Raw genomic sequence first — 25078 nt, forward strand, 5'->3', positions numbered from 1 at the left:
TCAAAAATTAATGTACGCTTGGTTCTAAAAGAACACCGCAATGAACTTGAATTTTCGTCGCAGATTGATGACTAATTTTTATCAGAAACCTTCAGATCTTTAGGCCATGCCAAGAAAGATTCTGTTTCCATTAAATACAAAAATCAGGAGTGACTGCGTTGGAGGTCGCGTAGGCTACTTTATGCGAGGCGCGTTAACAACACCCTGGACATTTTAGTGGAACCGACTTGAATGGCTAAGCTCGACCTGGGACCCGTGCTGCTAGCCAAGTCGACATGACAAATCCTTGCAAGATAAATGGTTGATCCCGCAATAATAGAGCAAGAAGTCGCCTTTCAAGGTTTTTATAACATCGTAGATGAAATCGTCAGCCGCATTGAGAGTGGTAATCGTATAGTGTTGAACGTCCTGATGTACGCGTCATTGTTTTGTGAGCACACGTGACTTGTGGCAGTTCTGCGTGCTATTTTTTATGGCATCGCCCGCGGAAACTACAACAAAAAATTAGCAGTGGCTTAGCACGGCTATGCCAGGATATACGTAGCGTGAGCTACGCTGAGCCGCTGAGCAGCAATTTCGCTCTTCTTCTCCATGGCTATATTACACTGGCAAATGCCTCGCTGTATGTATAGACCTCCTGCATGTTCGTAAACAAACGAGGTGGCGCTGCAGTCGCTAGCGGGCTCGTGGTAGGCAAAAGGCCAGGGAGTGTCGTCGCGTAGAGGTGTTGAGCGCGGATTTTCAAGGCATGTAGGCGCGTTTTCAGTTTCTGCAAATCACAGCAATGGTTGATGTTTACAGCTTAGTAATTTCTTGAAGTACACGAGCTCGCGTTGGCCACGTGCGGCGTATTCAGAGAAATAGTTCGCCACTGTGTATTGTACATATGGTTAGTAGCAAACAGAAAGCGTTTCTGCCGTTGATTTCTACGCATGACATTGAATAAAATAGGAAGTTTTTGACACTATGCTCTAGGCAGAATGATTTTGCTTCGGGACAGTAGTGAGAGGATGTGCTGGCGATCTTTCGGCGGAGCAGAAATGCGCTCACCGTCTGCTGACATACGTAGGTGTCGTGCTGTGCGATAAGTGGGGACAGCGTCGTGTCCTTATTCTCCTCTAGCTGCCCCGCTTAAGCGCTGTTTTTTTCCGCAGGATCACGCACCAGCCAGGGCGACTTCTCCCTTTGTTAAACAGGTCGATTTGGTGAAAATTTTTGATTTCTGGAAATATTTTCTTTCTTAGCCCTGGGGTGTTCTGTTTCGTGACGAAAAATTATAGCAAAATATTCAGTAGAAATTTATAATGTACGCATTCGAGATGCGGTGTCGTCGAAAATTGTGAGGTAATTCCTTTGAGGCTTTCTTTGAGTTCAGGGCCGCATTTCTTTGACCAAAGCGCGAGCGATGAGGCCAAAAACGAGGAAATAAACATTAATTATAAGGTTCGTTTTCTGACCTTTCACATTTTCTGCGATTGGCATCACTCACACCTTCGTAATTTCGTACCGCATGAAAATAGAATGATTCTATTTGTCGCAAACAATTCCTGAGACGTTGAGGAGTGTAATTTATCTCTCGATTTTTTTTCCTACACGTGCAGTATTATGTTCGCCTTTTTTGTAAGAAACGTTTTCACGTAACTATGCATGCATAAGTACATGATCATCTAAAAAAAGAAGTAATAGCGTAATATACAGAACAGGGCTTTGTGAACATGCTGGCATAAAAAATTTGCGCACTTTCTACTCAATTAGTTACGACCTTGAGGTGACTTGACGAGGGTGTTAATTACAATTACCCAACAACTGCACCAGGTATAGCTAAAAATAAAAGGCATTACCGAAACTAGCGTAGCAATTTCATATCTGCACCAAATTTATTTTCATATCGCGTGCATAAATAACGAAAATACTTTTCATTGCAGCGCCCCCTCTCAATCTCAACACGTCTGTTAGTAGCACACCTGCGGCTGCTTCTTTCCAAACAAGCTTCGCGGTCATGGACTGCATCATGAAACATGACACATGCATGATGCAATGAAAAAACATGCGGCTTTTAGCACACTTAAGGCACGCTATTCTAAGCACGCCGAAGTGACCGCGCATGAACTTCCCAGACTTCTTTCTACTCGAATCAAATAATTACGTGTCACATTAAGAAACACTTTCTAGTAAATATTGGCGCGTGCTCATGGGAGCGCGCCGACGATGAAGACGAAGTGTGCGTGTGCCGATGGACAAAGACGAAGTGTGTGTGTGGTTCGGACAGCCATCATGTGAGTTCCCTGCTGTGCGCTGGACTTCGCTGAGACTGTGATCTGTGCCGGCCCTGTCTTCGTTACATTTTTTGTGGAGGTGCTGGGTACTTTCCAACATCTACGTGCCCCGAAGGCTCTCTATGAACATGGATTTGACTCCGATTCATCGCAGTACGAGCCGCCGAATCCAAGCTCAGTCACCAGAGTACGGTCCGTTATCCCCTAGGACCAGGGCTCCAGCTGCGACGCGCAGGACTGACGCGGCACCTATGGCTAGCAACGGAGACGCGGCAGCTATGGCTGACAACGGGAACTCAGCTGCTCATTTCCTGGTCCTCCAGCCGCGAACGCTGCCGACCTACCATGGCGAAGTGTTTGAGGACGCGGAGGACTGGCTTGACCAGTTCGAGCGCGTTGCCAGGTACAACGGCTGGGATGCGGAGCGGAAGCTGCACAATGTTTACTTCGCTCTTGACGACTCGGCGCGGACGTGGTACGAGAACCACGAGACAACGTTTCCTTCTTGGGAACGGTTCCGTAGCCAGTTGCTGGCGACCTACGTCAACACCGACCGTCGGGAACGAGCTGAGTCGGCGCTGCAGTCAAAGCACCAGCGACCCAATGAGAGCGTCGCAATGTATTATGAGGACATGACACGACTGTTCAGAAGGGCGGATCCAAACATGGCCGAGGACAAGAAAGTGCGCCACCTGATGCGCGGGATAAAAGAAGGAACTGTTTGCTGGGCTTGTGCGAAACCCACCTAACACCACTTCGGAGTTTCTATCGGAGGCCACTACCGTCGAAAAGACCCTGCAACAACGCGCCCGCTATTACAATCGCGCCGTGAACACCGTATCAACTGCCGACTTTGCGCCAGCCTCCAGCGACTCCGCTGACACCCTTCGGGAGCTGGTTCGATCTATCGTCAAAGAAGAGCTGCACAAAATGCGCCTCTCTGCCCAGTCGCAGCCGCAGTTTCCATCGTTAGCACAAATTATCCGAGAGGAAGTGCAGCAGGTGGTTCCTGAACCTGTTGCCCCTGCTGCCCTTACACCGACGCCCCCGCGCCAGACGTACGCGTCGGTACTCCGACAGAACTGCGACCTCACCCCTTGGAGCACCAGCCCATCTGCATCTGCTTTCCAGCCGCGGCCCCCGCCTGTCCCTGTGTTGCCCGAAGCCAGGCTGCGGAAGACGGACGTGTGGCGGGCACCTGACCAGCGGCCCCTTTGCTACCACTGCGGTGAGGCTGGCCATATCTTGCGGTGGTGCCCTTATCGTCGAGCTGGAATTCGCGGATTTCATCCGCGAGTCCCCTGTCCGCCCAATGGCGAACGGTCCCGCGAAATTGAGGAGCACCTGTCAACGCGCCGGGATCACACTCACACTGATTTCCCTCGCCCTGACTACCGCCCACCAACCTCTACCCGCTATCGTTCGCCGAGTCCCCGTCCTTCGACAAGCCGTTTCAGCCGCTCACCGAGTCCTCGCCGGGGAAACTAGACCCAGCGGCCTGCAGAGGTAAGGCCGCTGACGAGCGAACAGCCGAACATCCTCCATCGCGTTCCCGACCAGACGACGGCTCTCAAACGAGGACACGTGACGATCACAAAGGATGCGCAGCTTCGAACTTACCGGTCGATATCGACGATTTAGCGGTTACGGCATTGGTTGATACGGGAGCGGACTATTCGGTTATGAGCAACGAGCTAGCAAAGGAACTGAGGAAAGTTTTAACCGCGTGGACTGGGCCTCAGATTCGCACAGCTGGTGGACACCTAATTACCCCTGTTGGCCGGTGTACGGGGAGAGTTACAATCGACGGATTTATTTACGTTTGTGATTTTGTTGTCCTACCTCACTGTTCGCGCGATGTCATTCTCGGCCTGGACTTTTTACAAGCTAACGGCGCCGTTATCAATTTACAAGAGCCGCGCGTGACGTTTTCGCCGACGCAAGCAATTGAAATAGCCGACCCAGACGACTCCAGGATACCCGCCCTGCGTATTGCTGCTGATGACGTGACGGTGCCTCCGCGGTGCAGCATGATGGTCCCCGTGCAAAGTGACTCGCCCGGTGATCGAGACGTTATGGCAGAGAGAAACGTCAGCCTTCTACTCGAGAAAGGAATCTGCGCTGCAAGAGGGCTTGTTCGCTTACGGGATCGCTCTGCGACACTCTTGATCACCAACTTCGGAACAGAGTTCCAGCTAATTGCGAAAGGAACGGCCGTCGCATACGTTACCGACTTCGTTGAGCCCGTAGAAATATGTGCTCTGGAGATACCGTCGCCGGACGGACGCGATGCAGCAACCGTTCTGTCTACCGTGGACATTAATCCCGGCTTGTCGGTGGGTCAGAAGCAGCGCTTGTTAGAGCTCCTTCACGATTTCGCAGAGTGCTTCGCCACGACATCAAAGGTAGGGCGCACCCGGTAGCCAAACACCGCATCATCGTCAACGAGGAGACTAGCCCCATATCCCAACACCCGTACAGAGTGTCGCCGGTGGAACGGGAGGCTATACGATCCCAAGGGCAAGAAATGCTTGCAGACGACGTAGTACAGCCGTCCACGAGCCCCTGGGCTTCGCCTGTGGTATTGGTGAAGAAAAAAGATAACACCTTGCGATTCTGCGTCGATTATCGGAAGTTGAATGGTGTCACGAAACGTGACGTTTACCCCCTTCCACGTATCTACGACGCCTTGGATCGACTGCGGGACGCTAAATATTTTTCTTCACTCGACCTTAAGAATGGCTACTGGCAGATCGAAGTGGACGAAAGGGACAGAGAGAAGACAGCGTTCGTGACACCTGACGGCCTTTATGAATTCAAAGTGCTACCCTTTGGACTCTGTTCTGCGCCAGCAACCTTCCAACGCATGATGGACACCGTTCTTTCTGGGCTGAAATGGCAGACATGCGTAGTGTACCTTGATGATGTTGTCATTTTTGCTCCTAGCTTCGAGGAACACCTCAACCGGCTGCGAATGGTGTTACAGGCGCTCCGTGCGGCACAGTTGACGATAAAGCCACAAAAGTGTCACTTTGGTTTCGAAGAGCTCAGTTTTCTTGGTCACGTGATAAGCGCTGACGGAGTGCGTCGTGACCCGGAGAAGACTGCCGCTGTGGCACAGTTCCCGCGCCCAACCGACAAAAAGTCCGTTCGTAGGTTTCTGGGCCTCTGTGCCTATTACAGACGTTTCGTTGAAAACTTTTCCACAATTTCCGAGCCCCTTACAATGCTTACTAGAGACAATGTATCTTTTGTGTGGCATGATGATCAGGAATCTGCCTTCAACGAGCTACGCAGCCGCCTACAAACTTTCCCAATACTCGCCCATTTTGATGAACGAGCTGCCACTGAAATTCATACTGACGCCAGCAATGTTGGTCTCGGCGGTATTCTCGTTCAGTGGCAGGATGGCAACGAGAAAGTCATAGCGTACGCCAGCCGCTCCCTCTCGAAAGCAGAGGCAAACTACTCTACCACAGAGAAGGAATGCCTTGCGGTAGTGTGGGCGATTAGCAAGTTCCGACCATATCTCTATGATCGCCCGTTTTGAGCTGTCAGTGACCATTATTCGTTATGCTGGCTAGCCAATCTCAAAGACCCTTCGGGACGGCTTGCGAGATGGAGCCTTCGCCTCCAGGAATACGACATCACGGTAGTGTACAAGTCCGGCTGTAAGCACAATGACGCCGATTGCTTGTCACGTGCACCTGCCGACGTTGCTCCGGCCGAAACGGAGGACGACTTCCCGTTTTTTGCTCTCGTCACGTCGTCCGATATGGCCCGGCGTCAACGGGCTGACTCAGAGTTGCGTCCGCTCATCGAGCATCTGGAGGGCCTTAACGCCGCTGTTCCGCGGCTTTTCGTTCGAGGTTTGGGTTCCTACAGTCTCCGAGATGGCGTCCTTTACAAGAGGAACTTCGTCCATAACACGGAAACCTTTCTTCTGGTTGTGCCATCCGAACTCCGTCCAGAAATCTTGCACGCCTGCCACGACGAGCCATCGGCTGGCCATTTGGGTGTTACGCGGACGTATGCCCGCATTCGTGCGAAGTATTACTGGCCAAAGTTGCTCTCATCAGTCCAGCAATATGTGAGGACCTGCCGTGACTGCCAGCGACGAAAGACACCACCAGTTAAACCCGCAGGGCTTCTCCAGCCCATCCCACCGCCTACAACACCTTTCCAACAAGTGGGCATGGACTTGCTGGGCCCATTCCCATTGTCTTCCTCTGGGAACAAATGGATTGTTGTGGTGACGGACTACTTAACGCGGTACGCCCAGACACAGGCGCTCCCCCACGCTAGTGCTGCAGAAGTGGCTCAGTTTTTTATGACATCAATCGTCTTGCGTCACGGTGCGCCATCAGTCGTCATCACGGACCGTGGAACCGCCTTTACGGCGGCATTAATGCAATCTCTCTTCGAACTCACCCACAGCAGTCACCGGAAGACAACAGCCTATCATCCCCAAACAAACGGCTTGACTGAACGCCTCAACCGGACGCTTGCAGATATGCTTGCTATGTATGTCGACGTTGAGCATCGTACGTGGGACGAAGTTCTTCCTTATGCAACCTTCGCCTACAATACGGCAGAACAGGAGACTACCCGTCTTACACCTTTCCAGCTGGTCTACGGACGGTGTGTCACTACCATGCTGGATGCTATGCTACCCGCTGCTCACAACGACGGAGACATCTGCCCCTACGCTGACGTTGACACATTCGTCCAGCGGGCTGAAGAAGCCCGCCAACTCGCAAGGTGCCGGATTCGACATCACCAACAACTCGACGCTGGTCGCTACAACCTCCGACACCGATGCGTTCGGTACGAGCCCGGCGACTCTGTATGGGTATGGACACCTGTGCGCCGCCGCGGACTCTCCGAAAAGCTCCTCCGACGCTACTTCGGTCCGTACGAGGTGGTTCGTCGTATAAGTGATGTCACATACGAAGTTTTTCCCCGGGACACGACCTCCTCACCACGTCGGCGCCATCCGACCGAGACTGTCCACGTGGTGCGCATGAAGCCCTACCATGACAGGCTGCAACCCGCCGCTTTACCAGCTTAACAGCTCTCTGTATTCTCTGCCGTCCGCCGTCTATACCGAACATTGCCTTTGCTGTCCGTGTTCGTTTCCGGCGTCGGGCCGCCGCCTTGATGGAGGGGGTAACGGCGCGTGCTCATGGGAGTGCGCCGACGATGAAGACGAAGTGTGCGTATGCCGGTGGACAAAGACGAAGTGTGTGTGTGGTTCGGACAGCCATCTTGTGAGTTCCCTGCTGTGCGCTGGACTTCGCTGAGACTGTGATCTGTGCCGGTCCTGTCTTCGTTACAATATCAAATGCCATAAAACGTGCCATTAAAACATGCTGTGCTATTAACAAAAGAACGCATTCTTTGGGAGCGAGTGAACCTGCCGGCGGGGGCCCCGTGCACACCGGCTCAAGGTGATGCGTGCGCAGCTACATACGTGCTTTTTTTCATTGCGCAGTTATAAGCGTACTATGCTGATGTTCAGGTGAAGGAACGCAGTAACTTACATGCTAATAAGTACATTCAGTGGCAGTGCCGATCGACTCCCAGACTTCGCGCTTTAGTACCGCGGCCCATTCCCCGTTAGCCAGTTTACTAATGCGGTATTTATCGCGAGAAGTCCATCGGGGCTAATTTAAATTTCCTTTTGTGCTACTACGTGGATCGAACAGTGATTCAGCTGATCAATACATGCTGCTTCTGCAGTGGGCAGGCATGATATGAAACCGCCGGTAGCTGCAGCAGCTGCTGTAGGCACCGACTGGCCGTAGCTGTTTTGCCTACCACGTGAAAGTCGCTGCTGACATCAGCGCCACCGCATCTTCGTGACGTCGCGGGGTGAAGGAGGTCTATACCACCACTGATACCTCTGCGCATGCGCACAAAATGAGAGGCATTTTTAAGCGGTTCCGGCGCACCGTCAGACTTGGCTACTGCGCAACGGAGGAGCACAGCTGGGCACGCGCCGGCGCCAGTGCGTCTGCTGCGGCTATGACGTGACTCCTCTGGAATGCGCAGACCGGCGCGGTGCGCGCGGCGGCGGCGGAGCGAGCGGTGGCGGCGGCTCCTGCGCGCCAGCTGTCTCGTGGTTGCTAAATAAATTGACGAAATTGTTTAATATAAAGAGAGATTATCAGCATAATAATGTTCACCATAGGCTCGGTCCTACCTGTTTTGGGTTTGGGTGTCTGCAGTTTCATTTTCTACCTGTAATGGGTTTTGTCTTATTTATGACTTACTGCATTCCCCTTGTTAGTATTTTCTGGATTTTGTGGATGTTATTGTATTTTTCTTTCTTTGACGTTTTTACACTGCTGATCATGTGTAATTGCTCTTGTTTTTTCCTGATGTGGCAGTTGCTGTGGAATATTTGTACTCATCGCATGTTTTCCTTGATCGCCTTTTTCCAGCATCTAACCAACACATCTGTTCCAATATACTTTTTTAAACTTTTCGTGTTCACCCTTTTATGTGCTAGGGCGGCCGCTGTGGCTGAATGGTTATGGCGCTCGGCTGCTGACCCGAAAGACGTGGGCTCGATCCCGGCCGCGGCGGTCGCAGTTCGATGGATGCGAAATTGTAGAGGTCCGTGTACTGGACCACGTCAGTGCACGTTAAGGAACCGCAGGGGGTCGAAATTTCCGGAGCTCTTCATTATGGCGTCCCTCATAGCCTCAGTCGCTCTGGGGCGTTAAACCTTATAAAATCAAAACCAAGCATTTATGTGATAATCACATGTAGTAGTTACTTTCACTTTCATGTTTCCTCTGCCTTGAATCACATATTTCGCTCTCTTAAGCGTACCCATCCCGTCTAAAATTCTCTGCGGCCCATGAGGGTATTCGAAACACAACGAATTTCATAAGTGCCGAACGCATACAAGACAATCCTTGTCAATCGATCAGGAAAGCTATAGAGTGTTCTTTATGGATGTCCATGCTCATTTTCGACAGAGATGCACAGAAATAACCCCATAAAAGAAATTACGTTGCAGTGGTGAATCAAGACGATGAAGTGTAGTCGGAATCCAAGCTGTGCAACGCTCGGCTGCCGCTGCAATACGAGGTTGTTCTGTTACACCGCTCTCTGTTTATCAGCACATGGAAGAAAGTGCAAAATGATTCTCGTGACATACATCACATCCCATATTTTATTTCGCAGGTGCAGCTCTCCGGATCGTTGCACGCTTTTATAGAAAAGAATAACGCTTTTAGAACACCCATTTTTCTCCGTTCATTCTTTGTTGTGCTGATGTGGTTCTGTCTGGCCCGGTATTAGAGTTTCCTAAGGTCTCCGTTCCAGGCTTTCGTTTTCCCCTTTTCTTTCCAGATCCTTCCGTATTATATCAACAACAACCTCGTACACATACCAGGATTCGTCGGCCTCTTCATGGCTGGTGTAGTCAGCGCTGCGACGAGGTAACTGCGCTGAACACCACACCTATTGAAATTGTGACCATTTGCTCGCACTGGAGCAGAGAGCCGTTGGCTACGATGCCTTTCCTTATTCCTTTGCAGTCAGGAGTGATCGTGTAACCAAAGCAATATACTACGCAAGTGTTCCAGTTAAGCCTGATGTCGTCGTACTACTAAAGGCGGCTTTTTCGCTCCAGTTACATTGTTTATCGCTGTTGCCTAGAAATAATCTGTCCTCAGTACTCGCTAATATCGAAATGTTTGAAGAGAAATCAACTTTGTTAAAATAAAAAAAAAGAAGTTCACAGTGAGAAAGGCGAGTGCACAGCCGCTGGCGTGCTGCCCTGAAGTAGTTGTATGAATTTTCTATATTTATAACTTTGACTCCTTGATGGTGGCGAAATGTATAACTTTCACGACAAGCTGAGTTTCTCGCATATATTTTAGCAGGGAGGAGGGTTTAAGAATAAGTGCTTGGCTTCTGCGTGCAGCCGCATATTGATATCTGCTGGTCTGATTGAGTGATTGAAACACGTGTTTTATAACAGCTTGTGCATTTGAATGTTATAACATAGTGCAGGGACGCGGCTGAAAAGCAGCAGTTATAGCTATTAGGGCCGTGAAGTCGCCAGACCAGCACGATATTTTTTTTTCGGAACATGACATTTGAATCCTTTCTTATAGAGATGTTTTTTTTTTTCAAGACGCCATAGAAACTTGCACATAGAAAATCAGTGGGAAGTTGTCTGCCTCCGCGACGTTCTACTAGACACTGCTACGAATGATTATTTCTAACCACATATTTCATCTAGACGAAGGGCGGGAAATACTCTTATTCGAACTGCCGCGAATAGTTTACTGACAATTATTTGCGGGAAAGCAGTCTCTTGAAGAAACTAATGCCCGCTCTGCATTTCATACGAACATTAATTGAGCTAAAGCTATTGGGGCCGTATTCGGTCGTGTTTTCCGCGATTGGTCGCCTCTGTACTCTCTGTTGCATTGACGACCCCAGAGATCTCCGCGAAACCATTGGATAAGCCCAAACAAATTTTACCCGAATAAAAGAATTATTGATTTGAAACACAAATTTTAATACCAAATTCCAGTAAGGAGGCGCTGCAAGTGCGCTATACTTAGCCTATTGATTCTCTGTGTGTGCTAATTGGCATTTATAGACAAAAATAACAAAAGGTGTTACCAAACAAGAAAGAGGCTGCCCTTGTGCTTACATTTTCTCACCACACCTTGGGTAAAATCTGCTCAGCTAGGCGTTACTGGGAGTTGAAAAACAATGTCCCGGGCTTCGCGAAAGGCTTGCGCCCGTGTCGGCTAATTGAGGTTCGTGTATTGGTGCCCGTGTCTCTCACCTGTTAACCTCAGTACGGGGCAATTTTCGTGACATTTGCGTCCCACACCTTGTGCTTTTCATTTCTAGCACAGATAATTACTGCAGACATTGCTGTCGCCAGCACACTGTTCTACGTACGCTACCTTTTCAATTGCTAATCAAATATTTACTAGTCTAGAATATTGCATGTATATGATAACTGCAATTCACAACCTTTAATTTTTTTAGCACAATATCGTCAGCTATCAACTCTCAGGCTGCCATATTGTATGTTGACGTGATATCGCATCGGCACAAGAAAGCGGAGCAACATATGGTATTGATCACGCGTGTCACAGGTAAGTGTAATATTATCCGCACATGAATGAGTTATTATTTAGGACTCTGTAGCGGGTTGCACTTTTTCGTTCTTAATTATTCATTAATTAAGTCATTCATTTTTGATACAATCAGGCAAGGCTACATGCGTATATACATTCATTTTGTTAATCCCGTCTAGATAGCCGAGGCAAAAGGCATATGCCTGGCGAGGCCTCGGAACCTATATTGCTCATGAAGCTTCCGACAAAGGTGCAATGATCAGATATGCACCGCACTGATGGGGCCAAATAAAGAAGCAAAAAGGTTGAATTGCAGTGCAATGATCTTGCAACATTAATGTGTCTCTCCAGGTCTGCAAAAAGTTGTTTTTAAGTGAGACGCTGAAGGAATTAGAAGGCCACAAGAAATGTTTGTTTAGCTAACACTTCCTTATTCGGAGTAGATTCTTTCCGACCGCAACAGTGTGACATCCACTAAAAGTGTGAAATCTGAACAGAATAAGATATTTGTCGAATATTCAAAAAATCAACTGATTTGAGGAGAACGAAATGGAAGGTGTGTTTCCGAGGAAATCAGGGCCGGCATCGCACTGAGCGCGGAAAAAAATCAACTGCCTTTCACACCGGGTAGACGGAACAATGGTGCAGAGGTCCACACACCTGTCTAAACACTCGAACGGCGTGTTTTTTTTGTTTGTGTGACATTCATCCATGGCTGTTACGCTCTATACAGATTTTTGAGGAACTAGAAATAGACGGCACTCCACAAGATTGTTCATGCACGATAAGGTGTTATCACTCGTTATCACCACTCGTTATTGACACCAGTGTGTTTTAGAGTGCTCCGTTCTGTTGCTCTAAAACAGCGCATGGATGTCTGAAGATGAACTGGTGACCAAAGGTATACGTCTACCCTCTACCACTTCGAACATCGGTGAACCCCATGATGTCGCTGTTACTTATTGTGTTTACTTGTGGTCTAAAGCGGCTCTTAACACCCAAACTGCTGTAAAAGCAATTTCAGTGTAACGCTGTGCGAAGTTCGAAAGTTAATGACGGGAACCTTGTCACCCGAAATAGCATAGACCTTGCCAAAAATACACAGCCCACGAGGTTTCCTTCTGACCTGTGGGGCATGGTTCATTTTCAATGATCAGGGTTCCTGATCTCGAGAACGCGAAAGAAACTGTCGTCTTCATTCCTCTGGAGCTTAGGACTTACATAGATGCTCGTCTCTGACAAAGGTTGTGCGTAGGAGCGCATGATCAGTAAAGCTTGCAGAGTGATCAGTGTTAGCACAGCGACCTGTTTAAAGCCTTTCGCCAGACTTGAGGATACACTGAGCTTCTCGGTGTACCTTCACGCGAGAGAGGACAGACACAGGGACGTGCTCATTAGGGTCGAGGTGAAATGCACCCCTAGCCGAGTATGCGAACAAAACGCAGGAGGTATCTATCTACTGTTACGTTTCGCCTACGACGCGCGGTATAGCCGGCGCGGATGCAACGGACGCCGGGACTTCGTTCAAAGTGGCGGTCATTTTGGCCCGTTCAGCGCTGCCGCAACGCCTCCCGCCAAGCGCGTCCAGGCAGGTTTCAATGCCACGTGTCTTCGTGTGTGCGTGTGTGTGTGTGCATGTTGGTGCCCACGCTTGTCAAAGCGCGGCAGCCAGGGAGAGGAGCTCCCCAACTGGGAGGCGAGGAGGTCTGACCGGCGCCGGCCCGGCGGACGCGTCACTTCTCAACGTGTCCGTGCGTCGCCGTCTCGTGCGCCTCATCTCGAGCCGTTCCTTCTTGCCCTCGACTCCGAGAGTATAAAGGCAGCTGCCCCGGACGCCAAGAGAGAGGCTTCGATTTCTTCCGTCGAGTAACGTGATCGCCCTGACCGGCTGCTCTTTTGCGATGCTAGAATAAACAAGTTGTTCTGTTGGCAGTCGACTCATCCTTTGCCAGGACCTTCGGATGTTTCCAGCTGTGCCCCAGGCCACCAGGCCAACGCTACCCTTGGGGCTTGCGACCCATTTGCAACACTACGCGAGTGGTGAAAAAAAATGGCGGAATTTTGGCGTCGCGTCCATCTTAACTTGGAAATCAAGTTGTTCTGTCCTTTCACTTCCCGTATAAGAGCGGTTTCACACATCATTTGCTGCACTGTTTCGCGGAAGGAAATTATTTAGAAGAAGAATATGTTCTAGTGAGGTTACCAGCTGCGAGCCTCCAAAAACGGCGGTTGTTGTGTTCGGACGTCGGTTGTAATTTGCAGAGACAGAAGATACCTCGCAGCAGCAGTTAGGCGTAAAATCTCACGGGCGAGAGATATCCGCGCGGAGATTAATTTTATTGTCAATGCGTAACTGACCCTAATTTTCTGTTTACCTTCCACCATCTTTACAGCCATTGGCCTGGGTATAATAATGACAATTTACAGTACAGTATGCGTATATTTGGGATCCTTAACCAGGGTGAGTACGACGATCGAATACACTTTTTGCAGGAAATAAATACTTTAACATCACGTGGTGCGCGCTGTTGGTAAGCAGAGATGTCTTTCTGCGAAAGGTTACATCTTGACGCGTTACTGCAGCAGTTCAGAGTTTACACGTCTGGATGGACCTTCAAGACAGCAGATGCGCGGCATGTGCGAGAGAAGACACATAAAAAGTATTTATTATCTTCTTAGATACCTAAGAGTGTATCCCTAAGAACCAGCTGAGCTACGATTTCCTTGCACAATTATGCAGCTGCTTAGTCCATAACTCCTATTCGGTTGAATTGTTCTACTTGCCCTGTTCACTTTGAATTCGCGAAGAACCTTTCTACCGAAAGAGCATAATTTGGTAGCCCGAGTTTCAGCTGAAAGGAGCTACGATCAGTCTTCACGGTAATGCTCAAATCTGGTCACATTCGTTGTGCGTAAAATGTTTCCGCCAGTATCTACAGAAATAAAGGGAGCAGTTTCATAAGCCGCACCAGGAATTATGTTTGTGCTAATTTCACTATAAAAAATGTGTGCAGGCTTTTGAATGCATTGCTAAAATGGTTTGACATTTTATAGACAGATGTTGTGTCTGTGAATACCAGCCCGAGCCCACGTTTCTGGTTGCACTTTGTCATGTTTTATTTAAATGGTCGCTATCAAAAGAAGTTTAGAAGAATAAGGTATCAGATATCAGAAATTTTATATTCATAGCGGGCCTTAAATGTGTAACGTTGTTATATATTTCGTAGAGAACTTTATCTTTAGAGCTCGCTGGCACCATTCTCCAGGATGTTCTTGAGCGACGTCACCAGACCGCAAGTGACGTAACTTGCAGCAAAGACATCAGCAGTTGTTAATGGTATCGCCTTGCAAACACACAATGGAGTTTAGCATCCCTGTGAATTTTTTGGTTATGGCTGCAGCTTCTGGTTTCACTTCTCTCAGAGGTACTCGGCACTGTTTTCGACGAAGACCCATAATCTCTGCTGGGCGCCATGCGCCTGAGGCACAAAGAAGCTAGATTTCATGGCAGTCGGGATGCCTATGTGATCGCAGTATTTAGTGAACGCAAGCGAATGAACTGCCACGAAGTCATACCCACACATTCCAATCAAAAACTGCTTCGGCAATAAAAGCGCAATGGTATTCAGGCAAGCCTGCATTTTAAGATTTCTTCCGCGACAGAAGACGATGGTGCCGGATAAGGACTAAGCCTAGAACCGGCCGCACTGCTGTAGTGTCGGATTTAAGAGAAGGTTTAGACCGCTATTATTTTGAAAGTTTAAGGCGAATAGTGTTCGCCGACACTACAAATCGATGCTACTGCGGCAAGGTGTTTTGTTGGGCTATAGTTTTATTATTGCTTGTTGGCACGAAAGTTGAACGCAACATAAGACGAAGAGATGAAGTGACCCGCAGGCGAACAGTGTCCGTCCTGCCTGTCTACTTGCCGTCCTAGTTTTTCATGGCACTCAACCTTTGTTACAACAGGTGATGCCATGTCAGTGGGGAAGTTTTCTTGAAATACGTACGCTTTTACACTTTCCATAAGCTTGCTTTTTCCATTATATGTACCTTCGCGCACATAGCGGCCAGCTTCGCAGGGGCACTCGATGGGATCTTCTTATTGGTAGGGAGTAGGCCTAGCTACGACGGTTACCAAAGACAGCAGAGTTCGTCTCTTGGCTCGCCTTGTAGTGTAGGTAGTTGCGCGTTATTTTCAGCTAAACATTTTCCGTGTAATGCCTCACAGCCATTCTGCACCTGTGGTCTGAGTGCTCGTTGTTCTGCTTATCCCGCAGGTCATACTGATGATATACAGTGCCGTTACGGCGCCGTTTGTAGGACTCTGCATTTTGGCTGTGCTATTTCCTTTCGTACATTCGAAGGTAAGTGTGCATCACAGATATCGTTTTCTCCTTGTGCTTCAGCAGTGCTTAGGTGAAAAGTATGCCCTTACATTACATTTGAAGGCATGCTAATTACCGGCTGAGTTCTGGAGGAATTGAGGCGATTGTAAAAACTTCTTTGTAGGCGCTTAGCCGACGCAGTGAACTGAAGAACTGTATATGGCGTCCCTGCGACATCAACGTTTGCAGCAGTGAGAATAGTTTTACAGATTATAAAAAAGAGGAGCGTAATGGAAGTAAAGAAGAAATAGATGAGATTTTTTACATGGTTTCAGCTTTAAACTGTGAGGCAAACGAATTTACTTTAACCACTGAAAAATTTGCATAGGAAATGTATTAAGAGAATATTATTCATGATGTGCTCTTTGCATAGATCAGTGAAGCTAGCCTTTTGTATTGCAGGTATAGAAAGTCAGTTTCGGCAAAGCACTGACAAATCTCAGCTACTTCGGTACAGAGTTTCTTGTACTGTATAAGCACAGAGTATCAAGTTGGTTATACAGTACACTATAATCACAGCAAGAAGGCAGCGTTATAATCATCTCAAGTACAGCCATCGTTCTTTTTTCTTCCTCCCGCTTTGCTTTTTTGGTTAAATTACGCTCATGTGACACACAAAACAATATTAAGATATGCGCCTTACCGGGAACCTCTTGAGAACAAAGGAATCAGGTGCTGGTATAGAGTTATCGTGCAGTAAAGGCACCTCACATATTACGCGAAGGCTAAGACGGAAGTACAGAGACTTGTGAAACACATGTGCAAGAGGTAGCGACAACCAGCGAACTGTCCCTAGCTTGCTGTTCGGTTCAGCGGCCCCCGCCCGCTAAGAGCTTAACGGGAATGGAATTTGCCTGGCGGCGTGACACGAACGTGTTTATTGGGGGTGCATTTGCTTTCTAGAACGTTCCAGCACGGGAACATTACGACAGTTGGGGCCAGTGGTTGCAGCGAGTGTTATGAACTTTTTTTCTTTTTTTCTCAAATGGAAGAGAGGCTGTAGGAAGGCGTTGCTACTCCCTCAAACCTTCAAATCAAGATTTCCAATAATATTCATTGGTTTAAAACTCAACCAATTGCCTTTACTGGTAAGAAAATCAAGATCATATGCCGAGTTCGGGTAATTAGCAGATTAAAATAGGAAACAAGCATATTACTTACCATTTCTGATTCAAGTTTCTAGAAAATTTTCATTGTTTAAAAATGTAAAAATCTTTTTTTAACAGATTGTACAAGTAAGATGCTAGGATGTTTTAAAATTTAGGAAGGCAATACAACGAATATTTCTGCCTTGTGCTCTTGTCAGTTGTTCAAAATAATAGTTTTACGAAGAGTCTTTAAGTCTTGTGCAAAAGTAATTGAAATCATGTGGCACTCGTAGTCATCTTTTGACAAGCGCCTTGATGAAGTTTCTTGGCATCCGTGTGAGCGTTGTAAATGAATGTAAATATAGCAGATTGTGAACGAACATGCGTTACAATATAATTTAAAGCGAGCTTTCCAATGCAGGGAGCAGGCATAGCGACACTTATTACAATAGTGTACCAGCTTTGGAGCCTGACCGAAACCATTCTACACGGGCAGAAGCCCGAGAGAATGCCAGTGTCCCTAGACTACTGCCCAGAAAATCTCACCGCCATCCATTCAGTTTCTAACACATCGTACGCTGCACCAACTTTTGGGTAAGTGTGCGTTTGCTACTCTTTCACATGTTCAAATAAAAGAAAGATCTACTTTCCACGCAGGAAAGTATTCGGGACATCAGTCACTCATTAATTGTTTTCTTTAGGGAGGAGTGCCGCCGTTATGGCAAGGTCATTAACCCACCTATACACTTTAGGTGGATATTTCACTGAAATTTAACGAGAAACTAAAGGCAGAATGCAAGTAACTCCAACTTGACCTCTGTCAAGAATAAACCTCGCGGCATTGCTTGATACTTTGACATGGATCAAGCATTTTCTGAGTCTTTAAAAGCATGCACGGCCTCTCAAAACTAAAAAAGCCATTTCAGTTTAGCTTATTTAGTTTGAAACATGTATATACAATAGCAGGTGACAGAGGCAATATGCTTGAGCATGAATTCGCATCATGTAAAGAGCTCAAGTCGCAGTGTCCATCTTATTTTTGTGAGTAGATAACGGGAGCAGTACTCTGGAGCATGCTATCTTTGTAGGCTTTCCGCTTATCTGGTCACGTACTCGTAGTGGTCCCCTTATTAATCTCGCGTGGCCACCATTGGCGCAACTTGCTTTTTGATTGTAGGCAGTCGTAGATAAAAAGTGGCGCTGTTGCCTTGAGAGCCGCAGTTTTTGGAAGCATCACTGCTTCTACGTCGATTGTTGTTTTTTTAATGCGAAAGCATTTCTAGGCTATGTCCACAGGGTCGCGTCACCAAAAGATGCCCGCAGCAGTTGTGAGGTCCTCAAAAGAGGTAGCGTCAAACGAGTGGTTCTAGTCGAAAGAGGGTGACGTGAGGGTGATGTCAGAGAAATAATTATGTCCGTAGGAGAAGTAGTTAAGTAATTAGAGCCAAAAATGTAAAAAAAGTTCAAATAGCGCGGAAGTTGATATAGTGAGTGGACGGGAAAACGGCAGTGGTTGGTAAAGTAGTAGAAAACTGTGCAAGAGAGCGAAATAAAAGTTTGAAAAGAATTTAAAATTGTTTGATGAAAAAAGGTAATCAATTCAAAAAGTTTGATGTAGAGTGATTAGGAAATTAATTATACAAAATCAATCGACGGTTCAATAGGCTGGACGGGTGAATAGTTAGTAGGCGGGAACAAACCACGGCGCCAAATTTTAAAACTCAAAATGGGTGATTGAGATGAAACGAGGGTATAATGAAAATAAATCGATACTTACTCGAGAATTATTCAATACGTTAATAATTGGTGAATGAAAAATTAACAATAGGTAATTAGGCAGTCGATCGATGACCAATAGGGTTACCAAATGATCGATCAATGAATCGATAATTGGGGGTACAACTAGAGAAAGCTGGTTTTAAAGGTGAGTAACTTCGGAAATGGAAAAAAACGAAGAATTATGTAAACAGGAAAGCAACCATAGCGGCAAATTCGAAAGGCGACCAGCGTCGAAGAAGCGTCAACGGTTTTTCATTCCTTTAATGCGGGTAGCCGCAGTGATCTCAAATTTTTTCCTTCTAAAGCGACCGCGGTTTTATGAAACTACTATCTACGCAACCACAAGCACTAACAACCTTATTGTTTCCTTCCGCAATGATTACTTGCATTCTCTTAAGTTTTTTCTTTGCGTTTCCACGTAGGACAAACTTAGAATTGGGTGATCATCCCTAGAAGAATAAGTACGGTTCAAGAACTGAGGTAATCGTGAATCAGGTAAGAAGAGTGCATTCACTATGCCTTCCTCCTTTTTGCAGGTCACAAGAGACGTCTTTCTTTCGTCTGTCGCACTTATGGAGCAGCTTTTTCGCTGTTTTCGTGACATTAATAGTTGGAGTGGTTCTCAGTGCTGTCACAGGTATACATACTGCTTACGTATACCGCGTTTGACTTACTATTTTTCCAGCTGCAACCAATCAAGTTGTTAGATCCAAAACAGAGAGAGAGTGAGGGATATAATGCGGGACTGAGCTTACGGTGCTAAATTTTCCCCATAGCTTGGCGTGTAGCTGATTGCGAAATAGCTTTTGACTGTGCAAACGAAGCAGGAGATAGGATAGCTGAACCGGACATTGAGTATGTAACTACTTGCCCGTGTCCCAAACGCCGTTTACTACGATGAAAAACTCGGAGCAGATAGGATCAGTACAACGTTCGAGTTTAATCATCGCAAGCAAGAGGCTCTCTTGCGGGATGGTTGATATACTTGTTTATTTATAAATTACTGCTGATAGGTCAAAGGAGGAGAATAACACCAACGCACAAGCAAACTCTAGGCCAGAAGACTTCAAAACTGCAATAATAGCATGCATAAAAATAAAAACTCACTGGCTCTTGTTTGGGCGATGCGACGGAATTTAGTGAATGGTAGTCGTCATGAACTACACTCTCTGAGCACGCGCCAATTTTTTAAAATTTCTATTAATTTTCGTTCTTAACGTCCTCATTTTCGTCCTGTTCTTCTAACACCGCGACATCGGTCTTTTTTGTAATTTACATTCAGAGATCCCTCGGACTTCGCATGCCAATCTGATGCAGTGGTGGTGTTGAGCTTTAGTGATGCGTCATTGCCCTGCGATGGCAGGTGCTGTCACCGCTGGTGTTAGCGAGACCTATGCAGGATGACCGGGCAACCTCTCGCAACCAATCTTAAATTTAAGAGCCACCTGCCACGGAGGTCACTTTTCTCACAATTCGATAGCAGGGCTTCACTCCTAGGGCTTCACATACGGCTTCATTTTCCCCGCGACATGTCCCGTCTAATGCTCACGCATTAATAATACAAATAAATGATAAAGTAAGAGCTCCTGTCTCGTCGTGTTCGTTTATTCTTTCGTCCATGGCCGCTAGCTCTCCGTTAACCTTAATGAAATAAACAGATTGGAGTTTCTTATGCGCAAAAGTTTCTGTGAGGTCGGCCGTCATCTCATGATGGTTTCAGGTTGCGGCCTGAGTGGTCGCAATCATATAGGCAATCCTTTATCAGCAATAAACTAGCTTTGCTTAGTCGTCAAAACACCGGTTCCTTGTTATGGTTTTCCATGGTTTTCGTTTTGGCTTATGGCTAATGGTGGTTTAACGTACCGAGACGGTTCATGCTATGAGGGACGAATAGTCTTGTTTTTTTTTGTCCAGTGTTGCGAGTAGTTATGAGGCATTGATAGTTCATAATCCAAAAGCTTCAAGAAATTCTTGTGAATGGCAGGCTTCTGGTCTTAGCTAAAGGAGCGAGATAGGACTTGCCGGCGCCCATTGTCGCCGGATTTTGAGCATCGAGTGAATTCGTTCTACCGTACAGACTGAGACACGAAATTATTCTTTAGCATCCAGTACCATTTCTTCTAAAACTGCTCGCGTACAACAAAATGTGATACGTTCACATCGTCGATGAGGTTAAAGGCCAATACTGATCTGTGACGTAAGCAAGATTCAGTGGCGCTTACTGATCACGCACGGAAAAGTTTTACCCAGCGCTGCCTAGTTCCTGCCCTCATCATGACGAGGCCATGCCATCTTAGACTATTCGTCCCTCCCAGCTATTGTGGGCTTCGTGCGCTTTACCGGGACCACGAAGAACTGTTCATGACGCAAGCATCAGAACGTGCACAAATAAATGCAGAGAACTGTTGGGGACCACGTTTCGCTCGAGGGCAGTGTAGATGAAAATAAATGACAGCAGGCGTAGTAACTGTCGCTGCAAGGAAGCGCGCGGAAAGAACAGTACAATAAGAAGCTGGACAACTGAATGAAATTCAAAACTAGTAATGAGGACAATCAGGGTAGCTGTCTTTCGATAATGATCTCGCAGAGCAAGATACAGCCTGTAGGCGTCCCTGGCTCTTCCTTGCCTCCTTGCCTCCTATCCATGCAGCCAAGCTCCACTGAAGGAATGCGAAATGACTACGATCAAATACATCCCTTTCCGGAATCCTTCGCACTGTCTATGTGTTTATATTTATTTTAATCACTGAGGCAGGAACGATAGCGTTCCAACATCCCTGCACTCGACGGACGCTCAGGATGGTGTCACGATCTTTGATCGTGAATTGATCAAGCAAACACGAGGAAATGCGCAGAATACTGTATGGTTTCGTATATGGGGGTTTAACATCCCAAAGTGACTCAGGCCATGACAGACGCCGTAGTGAAGGTCTCCGGAAATTTTGACCACTTGGGGTGCTTTAACATGCACTGACATGTCACAGTACAGGGGCCTCTAGAATTTCGCCTGCATCGAAGTTCGACCTCCGCGGTCGGGATCTAACCAGTGTCTTTCGGGTCAGTAGCTGAGCGCTATAACCACTGAGCAGTCGCGGCGGCCTCGCACAGTTTTTCTTAGAGAATTTAGCCCGAGGCGTGGGTTATACCCAGTCGAAAAAGACAACAGAAAAATTTCTGTCGTCACGACCGATTTTTGTAATGCTTTGACCAAAGGGTTTAATAACACAAAAAGTATTGAAGTAGCAATTTTTTGTGTAGTTATAACCTAAACTACTACAGAACTAACGACAACAGAAAATTATTACAGAACTATAGGCTACAGAAAAACCAGAGTACTGCAGAAAAATACTGCAAAAACAAATTTCTGTCGTTATGACCAAACTACAAAATATTTTAGTGTTTTTGACACGGTTCTGTCTTTTTTTGACTGGGTATGCAAGGGTGGGCACGTGATGCACCCCTTGCAGTCGTTCCCCGTAGGGGAGGGGGGGGGGTACCATGACGCCCCTTGCACCGTGCCCCTCCTCCTAGGAAGGCTTGGTTGCACGGACGCCTTTGATGCGATAACGTTCAAGTCCCCGTTCACCAGAAAATCCGGTGTCGCCGTTGTCGGCGTAGGCGTTGTGAGCGAGAAATCACGGGCATTGCTCTGGCAGGTGGTCCCCAGAGAGCAACCTAGAAGCCAGGTGAGCCGCATTGGTCACGTGACCTTGCGATGTCATCAAAACCTGCCCAACGGATACTGAGCAAACTGGCCACCGTGGCAGATGACAGTTAAATTATTGATTGGTCAGTCGGGAAGAGCAACCTGGGTCGCACAAAGCCCACCAGTGGCAGCACCTGCCATCCCCGGGGAAGTGGCGCATCGCTTAACCGCTGCACCACTGCGTCAGGAGGGGTATGATGACTCCCTGAGGTTTATAGATATAAAGCAGAGAACGAACTCGTGCATATCTGGGAATTAACCCATTACACTATCGCGTCAAGCCCTGAAGTCGGAGCTTAAGTGTCCGGCGCAATTTTTTAACAACGGTGACAAACACCATTCATAGGGGGACCTTAGGATCAGGAGCTAGCGTTGTAATAACGCTCTGTCTGCCGGGAAATAAACTGACCCAATTGCAGCCCAGTGCACCATTTATGGTCTTTATGGCTGCGCAGGTGTATTGGGTGAGGCGGCCGTTTACCAAGGGGATCTAATTCCCCGGAATGGGAGAGGAGAGGCGAGGTTCGAGGAAGCTGGCTTTATAGAACTAGCTTAAGCTCAACCTACCGGCGCATTTGTTTCCACTTTAGAGGCTGCACATGCATGGGTCCAAAATGAAAGGAGCTGAGCCAGAATATTGCGATCGCGCCCATGCTGCTATCGGGCATGAAGGATTGTACAAATAGATATGGTGTGGAATGACCTCCAAAGGCCCGATGAAAAAAGGCCGCTCATTCGAGTTTAAGCAATAAAACCAAGATACAGAAGCCATTACGCGGATGAGAAAAGGAAATAATATATTGTTTGGTTCTTCCCAGACAGCTAAGTTCAAGCCAGCTTTAGGAGTTTTGATAAGAATATCTTCACGGTATCTTCAAGTATATCTTATCGGTCACTTTCATTTCGAAAGTTGCTAACATTGGGCGCAAAATTCCTTCAATAACAGTTCAAAACAACCTTTTAGTAATGCTTAGGCATTATATATGTCAGTATTTTGCGCTGTCGCTAAACTTCGGTAATGTTGCCCAGTGCCTTCTTTAAGGGACGCTTCCAGTTTCGCTTATGCCCCACAAAACCCAACAAAGCAGGGTTGAAATTTATTATTTCCTATGGACGATCCTAATGCGTCCCTTAAAGCAGTTCAGGGTCATGAACAGGGATGAGGAGAATTTATAAACAGTTCTTGGAAATATTGGATCGCAGACCGCAGCCAAATGAGACATACGATACTTGTAAGTGTTCTGTGTCCCGTAAATACAATATAGTTTCCGAAGCTTTTTCAGCGATCTTCTTCCACCCTCTCATCGCAAGTTCGCAAGGTGACATATAAACATAAACCGCCGGTGGACACGAGAACCCTTACGTTTATGTCTTCGTGACGCCATGTTCATCGTTATTTCTGAATTTGAGAAAGAATTAAGAACTTGTTTCTTTTGTCCTTCTGATGTCAGGATGAAATTTATGTGGTTATTGCTGCTTGATTGCTGCATGCGAGTGTCTCAACTGCGTGGACATCTAGCTGTGGTCAGAATTTGTTGAATCATATTCTTGAATAGAGTTTTAGAACCGATGGGTGCACATATCGTAAAATAACAAGGAGGTGAGATGGGCTGGCGTCGAGTTGGCGCCAGTAAAAGAGGTGAATTGAACTACACCCTCCTTCCACCCTCAGATGACGTTAAATGCGAATACTGTGCCTACGATTGTCTCAGTTCAAATGTGGCACCGAAGAGACTGGACTGGTGGGTTACGAAAACTCGCATTCCGGTCATTTTGCTCTCTGCAAAAAAGGTTGTTTCACTCATCATGCGTGTTGTTATATATGAAAGTCGATAACGAAAATGCAATATTCACCTCGGAGGCGTCATAAGTGGCGAAGGAAAGAGTCCACAAAACGCAATTTTAACGTCACTGTTCTTTTCATTGAATCAAGTTGGTTAATCTGCCGAAGTCGTGTTCACCAAAGGCTATACGAACCAGGATTATTATAGAGCGAAATTCGCGGATGCCAGAAAGATTAGATATCTATTTATGAAATATATTTTTGAACGATTTCTGTTCGACGCGATGTGTCATGAATGTTTTGTTGTTCGCAGGTGAAATGACCAGCAAAAAAGAGCAGCCTAAATTGACCAGCGATGCGCTAGTGAGGTTGTGGCGAAGGCCAGGGCATCTACCGTCCGATGCGGAACACAGGGTACGCATTCAGCGAGAACTTTTTCGGCGGACAAACCAATAAGTGTTCTCTCAATTTGCTGCAGGACGTGAAGTTCATAACCATCGAAAGCACGCATAATCACAACGCTGAAGATGACAAGCTGCTTACGAACCTCAAAAAGACTGATTGTTAACATGTCCTTAAGAAGACCCTCATGTGCACGAACCACGTAGACGAGAAGGATAACTGGAAATAAAACATACGGTCACCACACGGAACCCATGGAGTAGGGCTGAGGGCGCGGGGGCATTACGAGTGGCGATGCCTCGCACACCTCTTCTCACGCATTTCAGTACACATAAATTTCTGGGAGTTTAGTGTAAGCACGACTTCTGGTCCGTTAGATACGAACCAACGAGTGTTTGCGCTCTTGTCTCATGAACTTCGTTATTATGTGAATATACGGCCGCCTTCATTACCCTAACCAAGATCGAAAGGGGCTCACTGCAGAACAAGGGGTTCTTCGACTTCAACCGTTACCTTTGCTTTGAACCTTGTGTA

At 47.1% G+C, this 25078-nt stretch overlaps 1 protein-coding gene across 5 annotated transcripts in view; it reads left to right on the forward strand.

Annotated features, from left to right (window-relative positions):
- The window catches only part of LOC144096627 (sodium-coupled monocarboxylate transporter 2-like), a 66927-nt gene extending 42138 nt beyond the window's left edge, over positions 1-24789 (forward strand). For 4 of the 5 annotated variants that reach the window (XM_077629448.1, XM_077629447.1, XM_077629450.1 and 1 more), the window contains 8 exons: positions 9642-9730; positions 11307-11416; positions 13792-13859; positions 15679-15765; positions 17296-17468; positions 19190-19290; positions 24456-24556; positions 24621-24789. In XM_077629448.1, the coding sequence (XP_077485574.1) occupies positions 9642-9730; positions 11307-11416; positions 13792-13859; positions 15679-15765; positions 17296-17468; positions 19190-19290; positions 24456-24556; positions 24621-24710 (819 nt within the window). In that variant the 3' untranslated portion in view covers positions 24711-24789. Of the gene's footprint in view, positions 1-9641; positions 9731-11306; positions 11417-13791; positions 13860-15678; positions 15766-17295; positions 17469-19075; positions 19149-19189; positions 19291-24455; positions 24557-24620 lie in introns of all 5 variants that reach the window. The other variant, XR_013306790.1, reaches the window with a different exon arrangement.
- Positions 24790-25078: the final 289 nt, after the last annotated feature.

This window comes from Amblyomma americanum, chromosome 7 (genome assembly GCF_052857255.1).
Source record: "Amblyomma americanum isolate KBUSLIRL-KWMA chromosome 7, ASM5285725v1, whole genome shotgun sequence".
Taxonomy (NCBI): Eukaryota; Metazoa; Arthropoda; class Arachnida; order Ixodida; family Ixodidae; genus Amblyomma; species Amblyomma americanum.